This window comes from Staurois parvus, unplaced genomic scaffold, assembly GCF_062004578.1.
Source record: "Staurois parvus isolate SC_StPar_1 unplaced genomic scaffold, SC_StPar_1.0 ptg000543l, whole genome shotgun sequence".
NCBI lineage: Eukaryota > Metazoa > Chordata > Amphibia > Anura > Ranidae > Staurois > Staurois parvus.
The window spans coordinates 1,241,790-1,257,239 of NW_028318339.1; the positions used below are offsets into that span (position 1 = coordinate 1,241,790).

At 42.6% G+C, this 15,450-nt stretch overlaps 1 protein-coding gene across 1 annotated transcript in view; it reads left to right on the forward strand.

Annotated features, from left to right (window-relative positions):
* ESF1 (ESF1 nucleolar pre-rRNA processing protein) overlaps positions 1-12,952 on the forward strand; it is a 78,581-nt gene extending 65,629 nt beyond the window's left edge. The window contains exon 14 of the mRNA XM_089690780.1: positions 12,259-12,952. Coding sequence (XP_089546906.1) covers positions 12,259-12,564 — 306 coding nt within the window. The 3' untranslated portion in view covers positions 12,565-12,952. The remainder of the gene's footprint in view (positions 1-12,258) is intronic.
* The last annotated feature ends 2,498 nt before the right edge of the window (positions 12,953-15,450 follow it).

The following is a 15,450-nucleotide window of genomic DNA, read 5'->3' on the forward strand; positions in this document are numbered from 1 at the left end:
GAATCATGGACTTTAATCGGATCCATTCGGAAAGCTGAGAGCTAAAATGGATGGTACCCGAGTTTCACTGGATAAGGGGAAGAATCCTAGGGATTTTGCCTGTAATGCAGCCCAACGACGCTGGACCCCACGTAGATGGGACCCTGTGCAGTATATATCTGACCAAGGAGCTTTCCAGTGGGGTGCTATACAGGTCCGAGGCAGTGGCCCCACATTATGGGGACCGAGTCCTTGAAGGTCTGTATGCCAATGCCTGCAGTGAGGGGTGAAGGTTGGTGCTTGGCTGTTGTCAGGGACCTGTGGCGGGACTGGTAAGTTACCCCTTTTTTTTTTCTCTCAGAAAAAGAAAACACAGGTTTTGGAAGGGAAAGGGGAGTTTCTTGATGCAATTGACCAATCTGCCACCAGGGGGAGTGCTCATAGCATTTGGCCCCCCCAAAAATAAAAAAATAAAAACATTTTGCCTGTCTGTTGTTCTGATTGGACTACTAGGGGGAGCATTTTTTGGATATAAGATTGTGGCCATGGGCACGCGAACGAGGTGCGCGCGCTTTCAGTGGACGTGCACAAGGATCAAATGTGCAGTAGTGGCTGCAAGCGGAAATCGACCATGTTTATACATTTAGGGACCTGGACACACGTGGGCTGCTGCTGTTGCTGCAGGTAGATTCCTGGGACTGGGACACAGAGCAGGCTATTCGGTGGGGCACGTGAGTACTCCCCTGAGGGGAAAGGAGCATTGGTCAGTCAGTCAGGAGCTGCCTTTGGTGGCCCGAGAGGTCAGAAATTTGCAGTGAGTGTTTTATTCAACACTCTACTTGCATAGCTGTATCTTGTGGTCTGCGTTTACTATTGGAGGTGCACAGGTTTCTACGCTAAATGAAGTAATGTGTTCCAGAATGCGGAGTGGGGAGGCGCAGCAGGAAGGGCACTAATGTACTGCTGCCAGGTCCTGAGGAACCTAGCCAAATGTCCCCTGTAGTATCCTCTCCCGAGAGGCCAGAAGCGACTGGGCAGTCTGAGCCATTGCGTTTATCTTGCATTGTGGCTACTACTGGGGCATCTGCCTCAGCATATGTAACCAAGGATGATCTTGCTTCAGCCATAGCGGGTTTGGAGGATAAGATCTCAGGGATGATTACATTGGTTTCTTGGGACTAAGAAGTGGGAGAGATCCCCGGCACTAGAACCACCAATCCTGGAATAGGAATGGGTGGTACTTGAGGATGAAGAAGAACTGGAGGAAGGTCAGGCAGTAGAGTCTCTGTCTGAATGGTCACAGCCTGAGGAGAAGCAGGCAGTCTCTGCCTCCCAGTCTCAGAGGTTATTAGTTCAGGACCTCACTGATATGGTACGATCTGGATTCAGATTACCTCCGATAGAAACCTCTGAGGTTACTTATTATTCTCTGGGCTCTTTGAAGCCTCCACAGAGTACTCAGGCCTTTCCAGTGCATCCTCTTCTGGAGCAAATTATGTATGCTGACTGGGATCACCCAGACAGGGTTTTTATTCCACCAAAGAGGTTTTCTTTTTTGTACCCCATAGGGGAGAAGTTTGTTAAAAAATGGGGTATGCCTGTAGTGGACGCAGCTGTTTTATGTCTTTAACATGTCCTGTGGATAATGTCCAGGTCTTCAAGGATCCAGCGGATAAGAAACTGGAGTCTCTCCTTAAGGCCTCCTTCTCCCTGGCAGGTTCTGCCACACAGCCAGCAGTGGCAGCTATTGGTTGACCAGGTCAGAAAGACTCTGGCAAATGCCAAATGCTTGGAAGACCATCGTTGTAGGGGGAATACTCGGCCAAGGATTTGGAGGATGTACCATGTTGTTTATGTTTTGCAGTTGATGCTCAAAGGATTCAATTCAGAAAATTTCTTGCTTGGCCCTCTTATCAATGCACATGCGCAGGGTTTTGTGGCTAAAGAGTTGGTCGGCAGAACGGTTATGCAAAAAATTATTGGCAGGTTTTCCCTTTCATGGAGAGCAGCTGTTTGGGGAAGATTTGGACAAGTATATCCAAAAGATTTCAGGGGGAAAGCGTTCTCTTCTACCCTTTAAAAGGAAATCCAAACACCCATATTTTAAGGGGTCAGGGGCTTCGGTTGCTGGCCCCTCATTTAACAGGTAGTTGTTTCACCGCATACAGGTCCCAGCCTTAAGGGGTAGAACTCAGAATCAGAACCCGAGAATGCCCTGAGTGCATAAGTCATCCAAGGCAGATGCAAAGTTCGCCTCCTTATGAAGGGCGCCCCCACTTGTTTGGGTTTGGGGAAGGCTTTAGAATTTTGTTGCTGCCTGTAGGGCTCTAATCCAAACCAAGTGGGTAATTTCCATGATTTCTCTGGGGTACAGACTAGAATTTCGGGTCTCCCCCCCCCCCCCCCCATCCCTGGTTTCTAAAATCATATGTACCAATGAATCCAGAGAAGAGCTTTGTTACAGGCACTCAATAGCCTAATGTCTCAGGTTTCAGGGGTTTTATTCAGACCTGTTCGGTCCCAAAGCCAAATGGGGATGTAAGGCCCATTTTGGACCTCAAGGGTCTGAATCAGTTTCTAAATGTCTGGCCTTTTCATATGGCATTTGTTCAGTCAGTAGTGGCCTCTTTACAGGAAGGAGATTTTTTTTAGCGTCCATAGACATCAAGGACGAATACCTACATGTGCTGATATTCATTCCTCACCAAACATGTCTGCGGTTTTTAGTAGGGGCTCAGCATTTCCAGTTCATAGCACTACTGTTTGGGCTGGCCACGGCTCTGAGTTTTCACAAAAATTCTTGCTCTGGTGTTGAGGCTACTCAGAACTCGTGGTGTATCGGTCATAGGTTATCTAGACGATCTGTTGCTCAGAGGTCGGTTGGTTCCAGGTCTGAAGCAGCATGTGATCCTTACGATGTAGATCCTGGGACAGCTGGGCTGCGTGTTCAACTTCAAGAACTCAGCCCTGGAGCTAGTACACAGCCTGGAGTATTTGGGGGTGATCCTAAACATGGTTCAGGCAAAGGTATTTCTTCCTCCAGGGAAACGTTGCGTCCTAAGGAATGAAGTTTGCGGTTTAAAATACCAAGAGGTATCAGTTTGCCTATATGAGGTTGCTGGAGAAAATGGTGTCCTCGTTCTAGGCTATTCTCTATGCCCAATTCCACTCCAGACCACTGCAAAGGAACATTCCGACTGTTTGGAACAAGAAGGTTCCGCCCATGGATTACTGTATGTCTCTGTTTCCCGAAGGCTGTGAAGCCTGAATTGGTGGTTGATGACAATTTGGAGAGAGCAAGATCCTTTTTCAGCCAGTGGTGTGGAAATTGGTAAACACTGATGCCAGCCTCTCAGGTTGGAGGCTGTGCTGGAGGAAGCCACAGTTCAGGGAATGTGGCTTCCGCAGGAAAGGGTTCTACCCATCAGTGTCCTGGAATTTCAAGCAGTGAGGCTGGCTCTGAGGTATAGGACATTCGGGCTTCAGGGTTGGCCTGTAAGGATTCTGTCCAACAGTGCCACAGCAGTGGTATACATCCACCACCACTGTAGTACCAGGAGTCAAGGGGCTTAGGAGGAGGTAAATTACATTCCGACCTGCGCAGAGTGATAGGTTCCAAGTTTGTCAGCGGTGTTCATTCCAGGGGTTTAAAATTGGCAGGCGGATTATCTCAGTTGTTTGATTCCAGGGGAATGGGCTTTGCATCCATAGGTTTTCAGGGGAATCTACCAGCAATGGGGTTTCCTGGTTGTAGATCTATTGGCATCCATGTTCAACAACAAGGTCGGTCTTCTTGTGTCCAGGGTAAGGGACCCTCGTGCTGCAGGGATAGATGCCTTAGTGATTCCATGGAACCAGTTTTCACTGATTATGCTTTTCCTCCGATTCAGCTGCTGCCACATCTCTTACGCAGGATTCGGGAGGAGTCTATTCCAGTGATACTGATTGCTGTGCCTAGCCTAGGAGGGCCTGGTACGTGGACATAGTGAAGATGGCAGTAGACGGGCCATGGTCCCTGCCGTGTCGACCATACTTGCTGTCTCATGATCCTATATTGCACCCAGCTTTACAGTCGCTAAATTTGACAGCATGGCTATTGAAACCCACAATCTAAAGGATAGGTTTTGTTTCTAGTGGCAATCACATCTGCGACAAGGGTGTCGGAGCTGGCAGCTCTTTCCTGCAGAGAACCATTTCTGGTTTTGCATCAAGATAAGGACTTTTTTACCAAAGGTGGTTTCTAATTTTCATCTCAATCAGGACATTATTCTGCCTTCATTCTTTCCTAGGCCTCAGTCAGCAAGAGAAAGATCTCTGCATACCTTGGATGTGGTACGCGCTGTAAGGGTCTTCTTGAAGGTGACAGCACAGGTCAGGAGGTCATATGCTCTGTTCATGCTGCCAGAGGGGCCTAGGAAGGGATAGGCGGCATCCAAGACAACTATTTTACATTGGATCCGCCAATTGATCATTCAAGCCTATGGTTTGAAAGGTAAGGTCCCTCTCTTTTGGGTGAAGGCACACTCTAATAGAAGTGTGGGGGCATCTTGGGTAATCCACCATCAGTTGTCAGTGGCTCAGGTTTGCAAGGCTGCTACATGGTCTTCGGTTCACACATTCACAATGTTTTACCATTGGTTGTCAGAGCCGTGGAAGAGTCTGCCTTTGGCTGCAGTGTTTTATGGACAGCTGAGTAGGTACTGAGGGATTATTCACAGTGGCTATCATGGTGTCACCCTCCCCTCAAATTTCTTTATTACTTTAGGGCATCTCACATAGTCATGATGCAATTTGCTGCACAACAATCACGTCAAAACTGCACCATGTTTTAGGTGCCATTATAAATAATCCCTGCTCTGTGTTCCATGATGTACGATAAAGAAAACTGGATTTTTTTCTACATACTTACCTGTAGAATCCATTTCTTGGAGTACATCATGGGACATGGAAGTCCAACCCCGCTTTCTGGAATTTCATTGCTTGATACAAAAACTGAAGTACTTCCTGTGTAGGAGGGGTTATATAGGGGAGGACCGCCTCTCTGATTGGTCAGCCAGTGTCCATTCACCTATAGGTGGCATATAACCCACATAGTCATGAATAACCTGCTCTGTGTCCTGTGATGTACTCCCAAGAAATGGATTTTACAGGTAAGTATGTAGAAACAATCCAGTTTTCTAGAGCTATGTGGTAAACAACTTTAAGTCAAAAGGTGCGTCAGTAGGTGTTAAATGGCAGAGAACATGCATGTCGTGTAGTCATTTTTTTTTGGAAAGCGTTCACAGGCGAATTTGTCTCCGGAACAATTATGAAAAACATTATGAGTAAACACAACGCTGCTTCAGATTCACAGAGTTCTATTTTCAGCCTCATGTGCTGCACATTAGCCCAGATTACTGCAAAGCTTAAATAGACACTGTCCTTGTAAAAACACTGTTGATTCCAGCCTACGCTCTAGTACAGTTAGAGCCGTCATTAGAATCTTCAGCATTCAATTCTTTCGTGTGTGTCGGATTGCTGACTCTCCCACTTACCTGGTGTAGCTTTTCTACCCAGCAGCTATATTAAGCTATTCACAGCTTAAAGGCTAAGTTCACATTTTGTAAAGAATAGAAAAAAAAATGAAAATCTATTTTCAGGTAAAGAAATTTGTATTTATTTATTTATTTTACTTTGCAGCCTGTAAAGCATTGCACCCGTAATCAGCAGATCGCGGGTGTAATGCTAGGATCCTGCAGATTCTCAGTCATCTGTCTGCCCGTACCTCCCTTATGGGCAGACAGTTGCTGAAGTCCAGGAAGAATCAAGAAACTGTGAGAGCGCTCACCAGAACCCATGGAATTCATTGAGAACTACAAGCCGTATGCCGCAGTGGAAGATGATAGTTGTAGTTCATTCATTCACTGGAAACTGTGAATGAATGAAGCAGCCATGTGGGCGGAGTCTTGCACTGCCGCTCTGTTTTTGAATTGTGATAGTGTGTGCTGGGAGAGGACCCACTGCCTACTGCCGCAATAAGGCATCGGGGCAGTGTGGGCAGGGGCCCCTTGGTAATATGTTACATGTTACCAAAGGTGAACTTATCCTTTAAACCAAAGGAGGAAGCACCAGACAAGATTCAGAAAGGAGTTCAACGCAGCTTTTATGATTCAAAAGACATCCAATGGGGGTTGAAATGTTTGGGTGGACACAGGGATGCAGATGCCAGAGATATCTTAATTTTCTTAATTTCAAAGGAATTAGATGGGGCAGAGTTATTCCAGTAAAAAAAGCAGTTTGACTGGCCTCTGCTTCCCTGAGAACATTCAAAACATTTGTAAAGATCAATAAGCCTGAGCCCTTATAAGGAGGGATTTCCCCCAAAGCACGTGTTGAGAATTGTTATTGTTGTTTGGGACTCCTTTATGAATTTGGTCTGACACTCCTTCTTTTGGTTTAACCACTTCCCAACTGGCTGTTGTATATAAATGGCCGGACGGTGGCACTGCAGGGTCAGGTGGCAGTTTATAAACGGCCTCCCCGCACCCTGCTTGTGCGCGCTCCCTGGGAGTGCGCAGCACCGCGATCCGGTGCCCGCTGTGTCCTCCGGACACAGTGAAACACCGATCGTCGGACGGGACCTCTATACGAGGTCCCGATCATGTGATCACTGATTGGCCAATCAGTGATCACATGCAAAGTAGTAAGGAAGATGTCACTTCTGACATCATTGCTTACTACATGTGAAATCTGTGAATGATCACAGAGGTCCCATGGTACAAGGATATTCACAACAGCCTTGTACCATGTGACAAGCTGTGACCAATCACAGCTCACTCAGTTCTCAATGGCTGCAAGAATGCAGACAGAGAGAAAGAGAAATGATTGCTTTTACATGCTATATGGGTGTAAAAGCAATCGGTGTAAAAAAAAAAAAAAAATCTTCATCACCCCCCAAAAGTAGTACTGTCACCATGGTGACACTGTACTGCTAGGGTGACAGTATGTAAAAAAAAATAAAAAATAAAATAAATATTAAAAAAAAAAAGTAAAAAAAATGTTTAAAAATTATAATTTTTGGTTATAAACTAATTTGGCTTAATTTTTTTTTCACTAAAAAGATAACGGAATAAATTTTGGCCAAGATTTATGATGAAATATTATTTATTTGCATTTTTTTCCAAATTTTTGGACATTTTCATTTACATAGCAAAAAAAAATAAAAATCCCAGCGGGGAATAAATACCACCAAACTAAAGTTTTATCTGTCTCAGAAAAATGGTAAAAATGTCATATGGGTACAGTGTTGCATGACCGCGCAATTGGTTATTCAAAGTGTGATAGTGCTGAAAGCTGAAAATTGCCATGGTCAGGAAGGGGATAAAAGTGTCCGGACTGGAAGTGGTTAAGCTTTGATTAATGTTCCTGGGTGGCCCATTGGAGGATAGGCTCCTTTGCACTTGAGCTGCCTAACCAGAGTCTGTGAACTTTTCAATTGATTGTCATCATTCTCTTTTTATATGTAACCCCTTGGATCTATGTTAAGTAGTGGCAGAGGGAGAGCAACAGTTGGCAGTGGGGATATATGGGCTCCAGACACACCTGAATGTGTTGAGTGCTGATTATTTTAATGATTCTAGCTCTGCAGAGAGTGAAGATTGAAATAAATTGTAATGGGTAATAGTAACTACAATACGTTATTTGAAACAATATCTCTTTTTAAGAAAGAAAAAATGGTGAATGCGTCTTTAAGTTCTGTTTTTTTTAACAATTAAATTTTAAATCCCTTTTGCTGGTTACCAGTGGGTGTAGTAAGGCATAAATTACACTGGCAACCGTCTGGCAATATCTGGTATTGCATCTTATCTATACAAATTTCTTGCTGTCCTAGAAGAACCAATTCTGAATGGGTCAGATTAGAACTATACAGAGGCTCTGAGAGGAAAGAAAACTGCACAGAGGGATCAGAATTCAAACAGAACTACACTGTATCTGACTCACTCATCCATTCATGTCTGCATGCTTTTGTTTTGCTGAAAAATCACTTTGAAAAACACTCCCCTGGCATTTCTGGCCGTGGCCATCGTCAATAAGGGCAGATGATTCATGTAGCAATTACTTCCTGGAATCCATCTGTACTTAGCTCAGACATGCAGGTAGGAGGGTGTGCTTAGCTGAGAAACCCCTCCATCCCTCCTGAAAACTCCTGGGATGTATGACATCATTTGCCTAGGCATGGAAACCAGAAAGTAATTGAAGAAAAAAAAAAAAGTTTAAAATAAGTCAATATAATAAACTTTCCTATGTATTTACTAATGGTAGCAGCATAAGGATTAAAAATAGTCAATGTTGATGGAGAGAGTGAAGTTCCGCTTTAAATGGGGTACAAATCTTCTGTATTATAATGCAAAGTTTTCTAGATGTGCAACTATATATTTATGAACATTAAAAGCTTTACTGTTAAGGTGATATTATTATTTTAGTTTCTGCTGTTTTTGTACCTTTACCTTAAAACCAAAAACACAAAATGTTAAATGAATCCATGTCTCCAGTGTTGGTGTTTGGGGACGATCCTTCCAACCCAAGTTTTATGATAGTGTTCCTCAAAAGATCTAATACAACCCAGCTATTGTCTAGTTTAGGTCTGTTCCCCTCTGCCCACAAAATACCACTTAGAGACCTCATTGTCATTATTCCTGAAGAACAATAAGTAATAATTATGTTTCTATTTCTTTTCTTCTAAGATTGTATCAGTTCTTTTCTTGCCAAGATGGCCTCCATTTATTTTCTGCTCAAGTGCTAGTCCTAGTAAAATTATGTTTTTTATATACTACAGTTTTACTGACTTTGTTACATGTTTATATGTCAACGTTAAAGTGTTATTAAACCCACAACAGTAAAATCGGTCTGCATATGCAGTAAAGCATGCTTGTTATACTCTCTGTTGAAAATAAGGCATTGTGTAAAAATCCTACGCATTGTGTAAAAAAAGCTGTTTGATTCTGTCTTCTCTGATCCTCTCCGTCTTCTACTGTCTCCTGTCCATCAGCTGATAGAACAGAACCTTGGGGGCAAGCTGCACATGCTCAGTTTGATGTGTATTGTAAGAGAGCTTTTTTTTTTTTTTTTTTTCTTGGGAGAATGCATGTGACCAGCACAGAGCCAATCAGTGCTGTCCAGACAGAAGGTCAGGGGTTATGCAGCGTCATAGAACAAACAGGGGAGAATGAAAACTCCTCCTACAAGCTTTAACCAGTGCTCTGCTGGACACTGATAGAAGCAGACTTCTAACTGCTGCTGATAAATGTATTTAGCAGTTTATATTTACTAAAATAATTGCATTTCCATGTTCTATGTACTGTGGGAGACCAGATATAGTGAATCCAGGGTGCTGAGTTTAGTAACACTTTAAAGTAAGGGTACAAAACCGTAACGCAAACCTGTGCTTTACCCATGCAGAACAAAAGAACAGCACCACATAGTACCCTTTCCTTTGCTTTCATATTGCTAAATGCATGACATACCCAGTAGGAACAGTGCTAGTTTCTGCAGCAGTTTGACAGAGCTGGGATTTACATTGATATCTCACAGTTGGATGGACTGTTTAGGCACAAACTGACCATTTATTTGATAAAATAAGAAATATCAGCTGGGGACAAAAGACTAGATCTCAGATAACCCTAACTAAGGGAACACTTGAGTGTTCCATGACCATAGTAAGGCTGCAGGCATTTTACTCAGGACATGGAACTCAGTTGATATGTCTTTGATTATAATATGAGATCACTATGTTCAGTTCCTAAAAGATGTATTTATGGGAGGTTTACAATGTTGATGGCGCTTGTGTGTGCTATAAAACATTGTGCCAACACAGTTTGTGTCTGCTCCTATCCAGTAATAGAGTTCTCCGGTCTCTAACCAGTTATTCTCAAAATAAAATCTGTGTGATCCTGAGCCAGTAGATTCCACCGAGTTATTTGTTTTTAAGATGTTGTTAAACAATGTCAGCATCATGCTATTCACAACTAGGGGACTCCTCTCAATCAAACGTCAATCAGATGAAGGAAAAAAAAAGCCACCTTTTAGAGGACACATAAATGAAAGTATGATCTGAGTATGGTGAAGTGAGGCAAAGTATAGCATTGCATTCTTAAAAATGAATGTCTTTGAATGTTGTTTTATGATGAGAATTATTTTTTCCTTATGTGAAGGATTGTGAGCAGATCCATGCAAATAATTCCTTTATGCTCCAGTGGGCAAGTGTAGAACCCAGGTCCATTTTATAGCATAGTTTTTGTCTAGAATTGGTCAGGTTAACTTTTGTTCTTGATGATCCAAATACAGGCAAGGATTTTGAGACACCGCATAATTTTACCTAGCATATTGTTACGGATTTATTTCTTCATTATCAGTTAATAAAGTGAAACTTTACCCATAACAACTTAATAAAAAATAATGTTCTTTAGCAAGAAAAATACATTCAACATTAATAATTGTGCTACCAAAATTAGTGTGTGCTCTAAATTGCTTCCAGCATTGTTCCTGTTTTTTCTTGCTGGAGGCTGCCATTTTGCTGAAGCCCAGAGCACCTGATCAGCAGTAAGGCCTCCTGACAAGAGAAAATCAGCATTAAAAACTCTCTTAAGATACATTTTTTTCAAACCAGTTTAGGTGAGTTTAGCAGCATTTGGTGTTTTGGGGTTTTATTTAATTGGCCACAATTTTAATTTATTCTGGACACTGAAATGAATAAAAGCTAAGGTGCTAAACGTGCCTAGCATTTTTGTGTTTTTGGTGTTTTAGATGCTGGTAAACTCTTGTCCAGAATACAGTTTTTGTACTTTCAGTGAAATGACACTAAACTCAGTTGCCTATAAACACCTCTAAACGACTGTGTACATGGACAACAGAGGAGAGTTCAGGGGCTTCAGAAGAAAACGTGCAATTGCTCCTAAACATCAGTTTAGCAGCTGCAGTGTACTTGAGGCCTAAATCTTTTGGCTGTCAGCAGATCAGCCTCTAGAAATTAGGCACAATGCATAAAAAATAGAGAGCAACTGAGCATGTGTAGAGCAGGGTGAGACAGTGTATTACTGGATTTTGACCAATATAGGCACTTATTTTTAATGTTTTAGGCCTCATGTACGCATGAACTCACCTAGTCGTTAAACTCTCCTGGCAGCAGAAAAATGCTAAACGTGTCAGAAATGCGTTTACACACGTTTTTGCGATTATTCTGCATTCAGAAGAGGAACGTTTAACTGCCCCTAAACTCTGCTGCTCCTAAACTCTAGCAAAAGCCTATGCGTACATGGACACATAGGCTTTTATTGAGTTGAGTTCAGGAGCTTTGGCAAAAAAACGCCAAAAGCTCCTAAACTCATGTTTAGGAGCAGCAGTGTACATGAGGCCTTCCATAGCTATACCCACAAAAGGGGCCAGCCTGAAGTGATCTAGCAGGACTTAATTTTCTGACTAAAGTGCCATTTTAATTAGAGAAATCTTATGGCCCATTCACACCAGAAACTGCACATTTACTGCTGTTTTTGCACATGCAGTGATGTGTATTTAAAAGTAGCCCACAAAAGCTTTCAAAAGGAGCTTGTCAGGAAATCAATATGGGGGCTAGCACTACAAAGTTGTTTTTTGAAGGTGGGACTTACCTTGTTATCACTGTTTGGTAGTCTAGAGTTTGAAGTTTGAGTCATGCTCAGTCTGCTATTTCTCCAACAGAGGGCTGATATAAGACTGATCTGCCTGAATACTGTCATCTCATGGCTTTTGGTTAAATATAGCTGTCTGGGGTTTTGCCTTGCTCCTGTCATGAGTATGTGGAACACTTACACAGTGTGGACATCTGTTCTGAATGCAAAAATGTATTTCACACTTAGTCTGCTATAAACAGACAAGGGAGATAACAATGTCAAGTCAAACCTGATGGAAAGAGATGGAGCGCTTACTATCATGTTAAAAAAGCTTGGAGACCTCAGAGCATATAAACATTTTAAAATGAGTGGGTCTAGAGGACTGGATATTTATTCGGTCTGCTCTCTGGGATACTCTCTAGACACGTACAACTGTGCTGAGGCTTTTTGGCCAACACTGAACTCATTTCAGCAGTATATACAGTAGATGTATTTTCTTAATACCCAGAAATTCCTGTGGAAATATTTAGTGAAAAAGTCTTGAATTTCCCTGTAGCGCTTGCTGTCTCCTTACTGAAAATGATTTTTTATACCTTGTGAAACTGCATTACCCTTTGCAGAGTTATTTGAGAATGTTTGTATTTTCTTTCTTCAGATTAATGTTGAAGATTCAAGATTCCAAGCCATGTACACATCTCACCTATACAACTTGGATCCTTCAGATCCCAACTTCAAGAAGACGAAGGCAATAGAAAGAGTCTTAGAAGAAAAAGCTAGAAGAAGAGAGCAAGAGCAAAAAGACCACATGGAGACAGTAAAGACACACTGGACAGGACTGGAAACTTTGCAGAAAACAGGAACATCTGCTGTGAAAACAGACCCATCTCTCGCTTTACTGTTGAAGTCTGTCAAGAGCAAAACCCAGCAATTCCAGGCTTCAAAAAAGCAGAAAACAAAATAGCTGTGCAATATACGTAATACTCAGCGTCTGCAAACAGCGTAGAGCTGCAGAGTAGACTGGCAGACCTCCCTGTGTATATACAGTACATAAATAAATCGTTTTTTTATTAAAGTGAGTATTGTAGCGATAACAGAAGAGCCACCTCTGAGATTTACAGTGGTTTGCATATGGAATGCCAACACAAAATACATTCAACCTGCTTAATTATATGCAGTTGTTTATGTAAATGATATGCATCTGAGGTACAAATGTAGCTGTATATTTTTCCTAATCACTAAAGAACATAAGAGAGGAATAGCATGAAAGAAGTGTTGTGTGATATGTAAATCTCCCCCACAGACTGTTAACACATGAAATATATAATGTTTACTAAAAAGTATGCCTCTGATGCTTTGTTAGTTTATTGAGTCTATTTATAGCTATAAATTCACTTTTTTTTCATTCCTACATACTTTGATTCTGTACATTCTGAAAATAGGATACAGCAGTGAGAGTGAAAAAATGCCCTTAATCCCAGACGTGTTTGAAATATTGCAGGAAAAGCATTCCTTTAGGTGTGAGAACTTGTTGAAAGAGATTTGTCAGAGTTGCAGTAAACCTTAATCGGCTTCTGTGGTGTAAGCAGCAAGTTTAAAAAATAACTGTATTGAGAGAAATATTGGGGCTGCCTTATCTATTGACTTTAAAGTGGTTGTAAAGGATACACTTAGCTCCTCCCCTGTGAGCCACCATAGGAAGCTGCTTCCTATGGTGGCATACCTGCAGGCTCACTTCTGAGCCAGGCTGTGTGCGCCCATAGACACAGTGTGGCTTGTCCCTACCCTCGTGCCCTCCCCTTAGGATTTGATTAACAGCTGTGGAAGCCAGTGGCTCTGAGTTTGGTCAGAATTCCTGATCTGCATACTTGTTCCATGATTTATATTTTAGGAGGCAAGAAAGGCCATTGGATTATAGTGGCAGCCAAGCAACTAGTAGTTATAGAAAGATAGGGCAGTCGTGGCATTCTCTCTCTCTACAGCTTTTCAAGACCTAGCCCATTAGAAACTTTTGCTGGCTCAGGCCTGTAAATTTTTTTTTCTTCTCCACTGAAGGACACAGGAAGTCATATACTGGCGGATGATTGAACACTTGCAAAGAACACTTGCATGCCAAATTTTTTTTTATTTCTGGATGTCCTTTCTCCCACTTGGCTAAGAACGGCCTAAATTATTTTTGCTATACTTGTTCTAGATTTCTGCTTTTCATTCTATTTATCTAATTTCCTTCATTGCAGTTTGAGCTGGTGTCTACATGGCTGATATCCAGACTGGCCCTTCAGGCTTTGGAATGCCATACCTGGACTCCTTTGGAATGGAGAAGTGGGTTTGAAAGTAACCTCGGGCAATTGTCTTCGATTCTGGTGCTTTTCTAACCTGTGTACTGGCTAAAGTTAGCTGCGAAGCTCTCTCCAAGTCTAAATCCGTGCACTGCCTCAGTGCTTGCCCTGTCTCTGAATCTGATGAGTATCGGCAGAAATCTCGTTCTTTGCACCACTAGGTGCTAAACCTCCTGCCATCTCCATTTTCATAACAGAAAGGATTATTTTTAAAGGTCTGAGCGCTGACATCATGCTTTGGATAGACTGACACAAGTGTGCGCTCTTTCATGCCATTCTGCATAGAGGAAGCATCGCCCTGCTGCTGCTCCTGCTTTGCATTGTGGCCCTTTCCTACTGCCTGCCAACTGTTGGTCATCTCCAGCATTCCTACCTTCATCAGCCACCAACTGCCTGGGTTTGTGGGTACCAAGTTGCCACTGACAGTGATTTGGTCACATCTAGCTTTAGAATTCTTATCAGCTACAACCACCTGGGCTTGTGAGTACCTGGGCCTTGTCTCCTTCCTTGACCCTAGTTGCATTACTGCCATGCAGTCACAAAATGTCTGTACCTAGACAATCCTGCTGTCCTGGGCTACCCCAGCTCACACCCTCTTGCTGATTCCGGAGAGGTTTATTATGTTTCCTCTGAGGGCACTGACATCTGCAATCTGGGATTCAGTGACCCCATGGTTATAAGATCTAATTTATCAAAGTTGTTCTGAGCTCTGGGGGGCCAGGCTAAGTACCCTACCCTAGCATTAGCAGCCTCTATTGCAGTAGCCGAAAACTTTATGGCCACATTTGCCTACTTGGCAATACTAGTGAAAAAAAGCCCCTGCGCTTAGATGGCCCTAACAGATATAAAGCTGCTAGCACCTACTGTGTACCAATGAATACCATAAACCAAAATTATAATGTAAATGGTGCAGCGCTACTAATTATATACAGCCAGCACTAAATATACTCAGAAAATGCATGCAAATAAATTAAAATAATCACAACTACATGGGTGAATAAACACCGTTAATAGACATATATAGCATAGAATGACATATCAATCACTGGTGTCAAGGTGCCAAGGTGACACGCACTTAATTCGTGACTAAGGAGTGATGAATCAGTCCACTTTAAGCACACAAGTGAGAAACTCTTCATACACGTGAATGTGTCATACGTGCCAAAAAATCCGCCGAAAATGACATCACCGCTTTCCAGAAATGACGATGGACGTACCAACGCGTTGCGTCATGAATATCACGTGACTTCATCAGGGTCACGTGATATTCGTGATGCAACGCGTTGGTACGTCCATCGTCATTTCCGGAACGCGGTGACGTCATTTCCGGCGCCCGCGCCATATTGGGACTCCATGAAGCCACATGTCATGAGGACAACTGAACATGTTTGCGGTTACCTGCTAACATGTGAGTGGGTATTTTAATTTTCATTTAATAAATTTGACAATATTACACTATGGAGCCTGTTTCGTTTGTGTCTCTGAGTGGACCCTAGAGGTGTTGCCAGAGC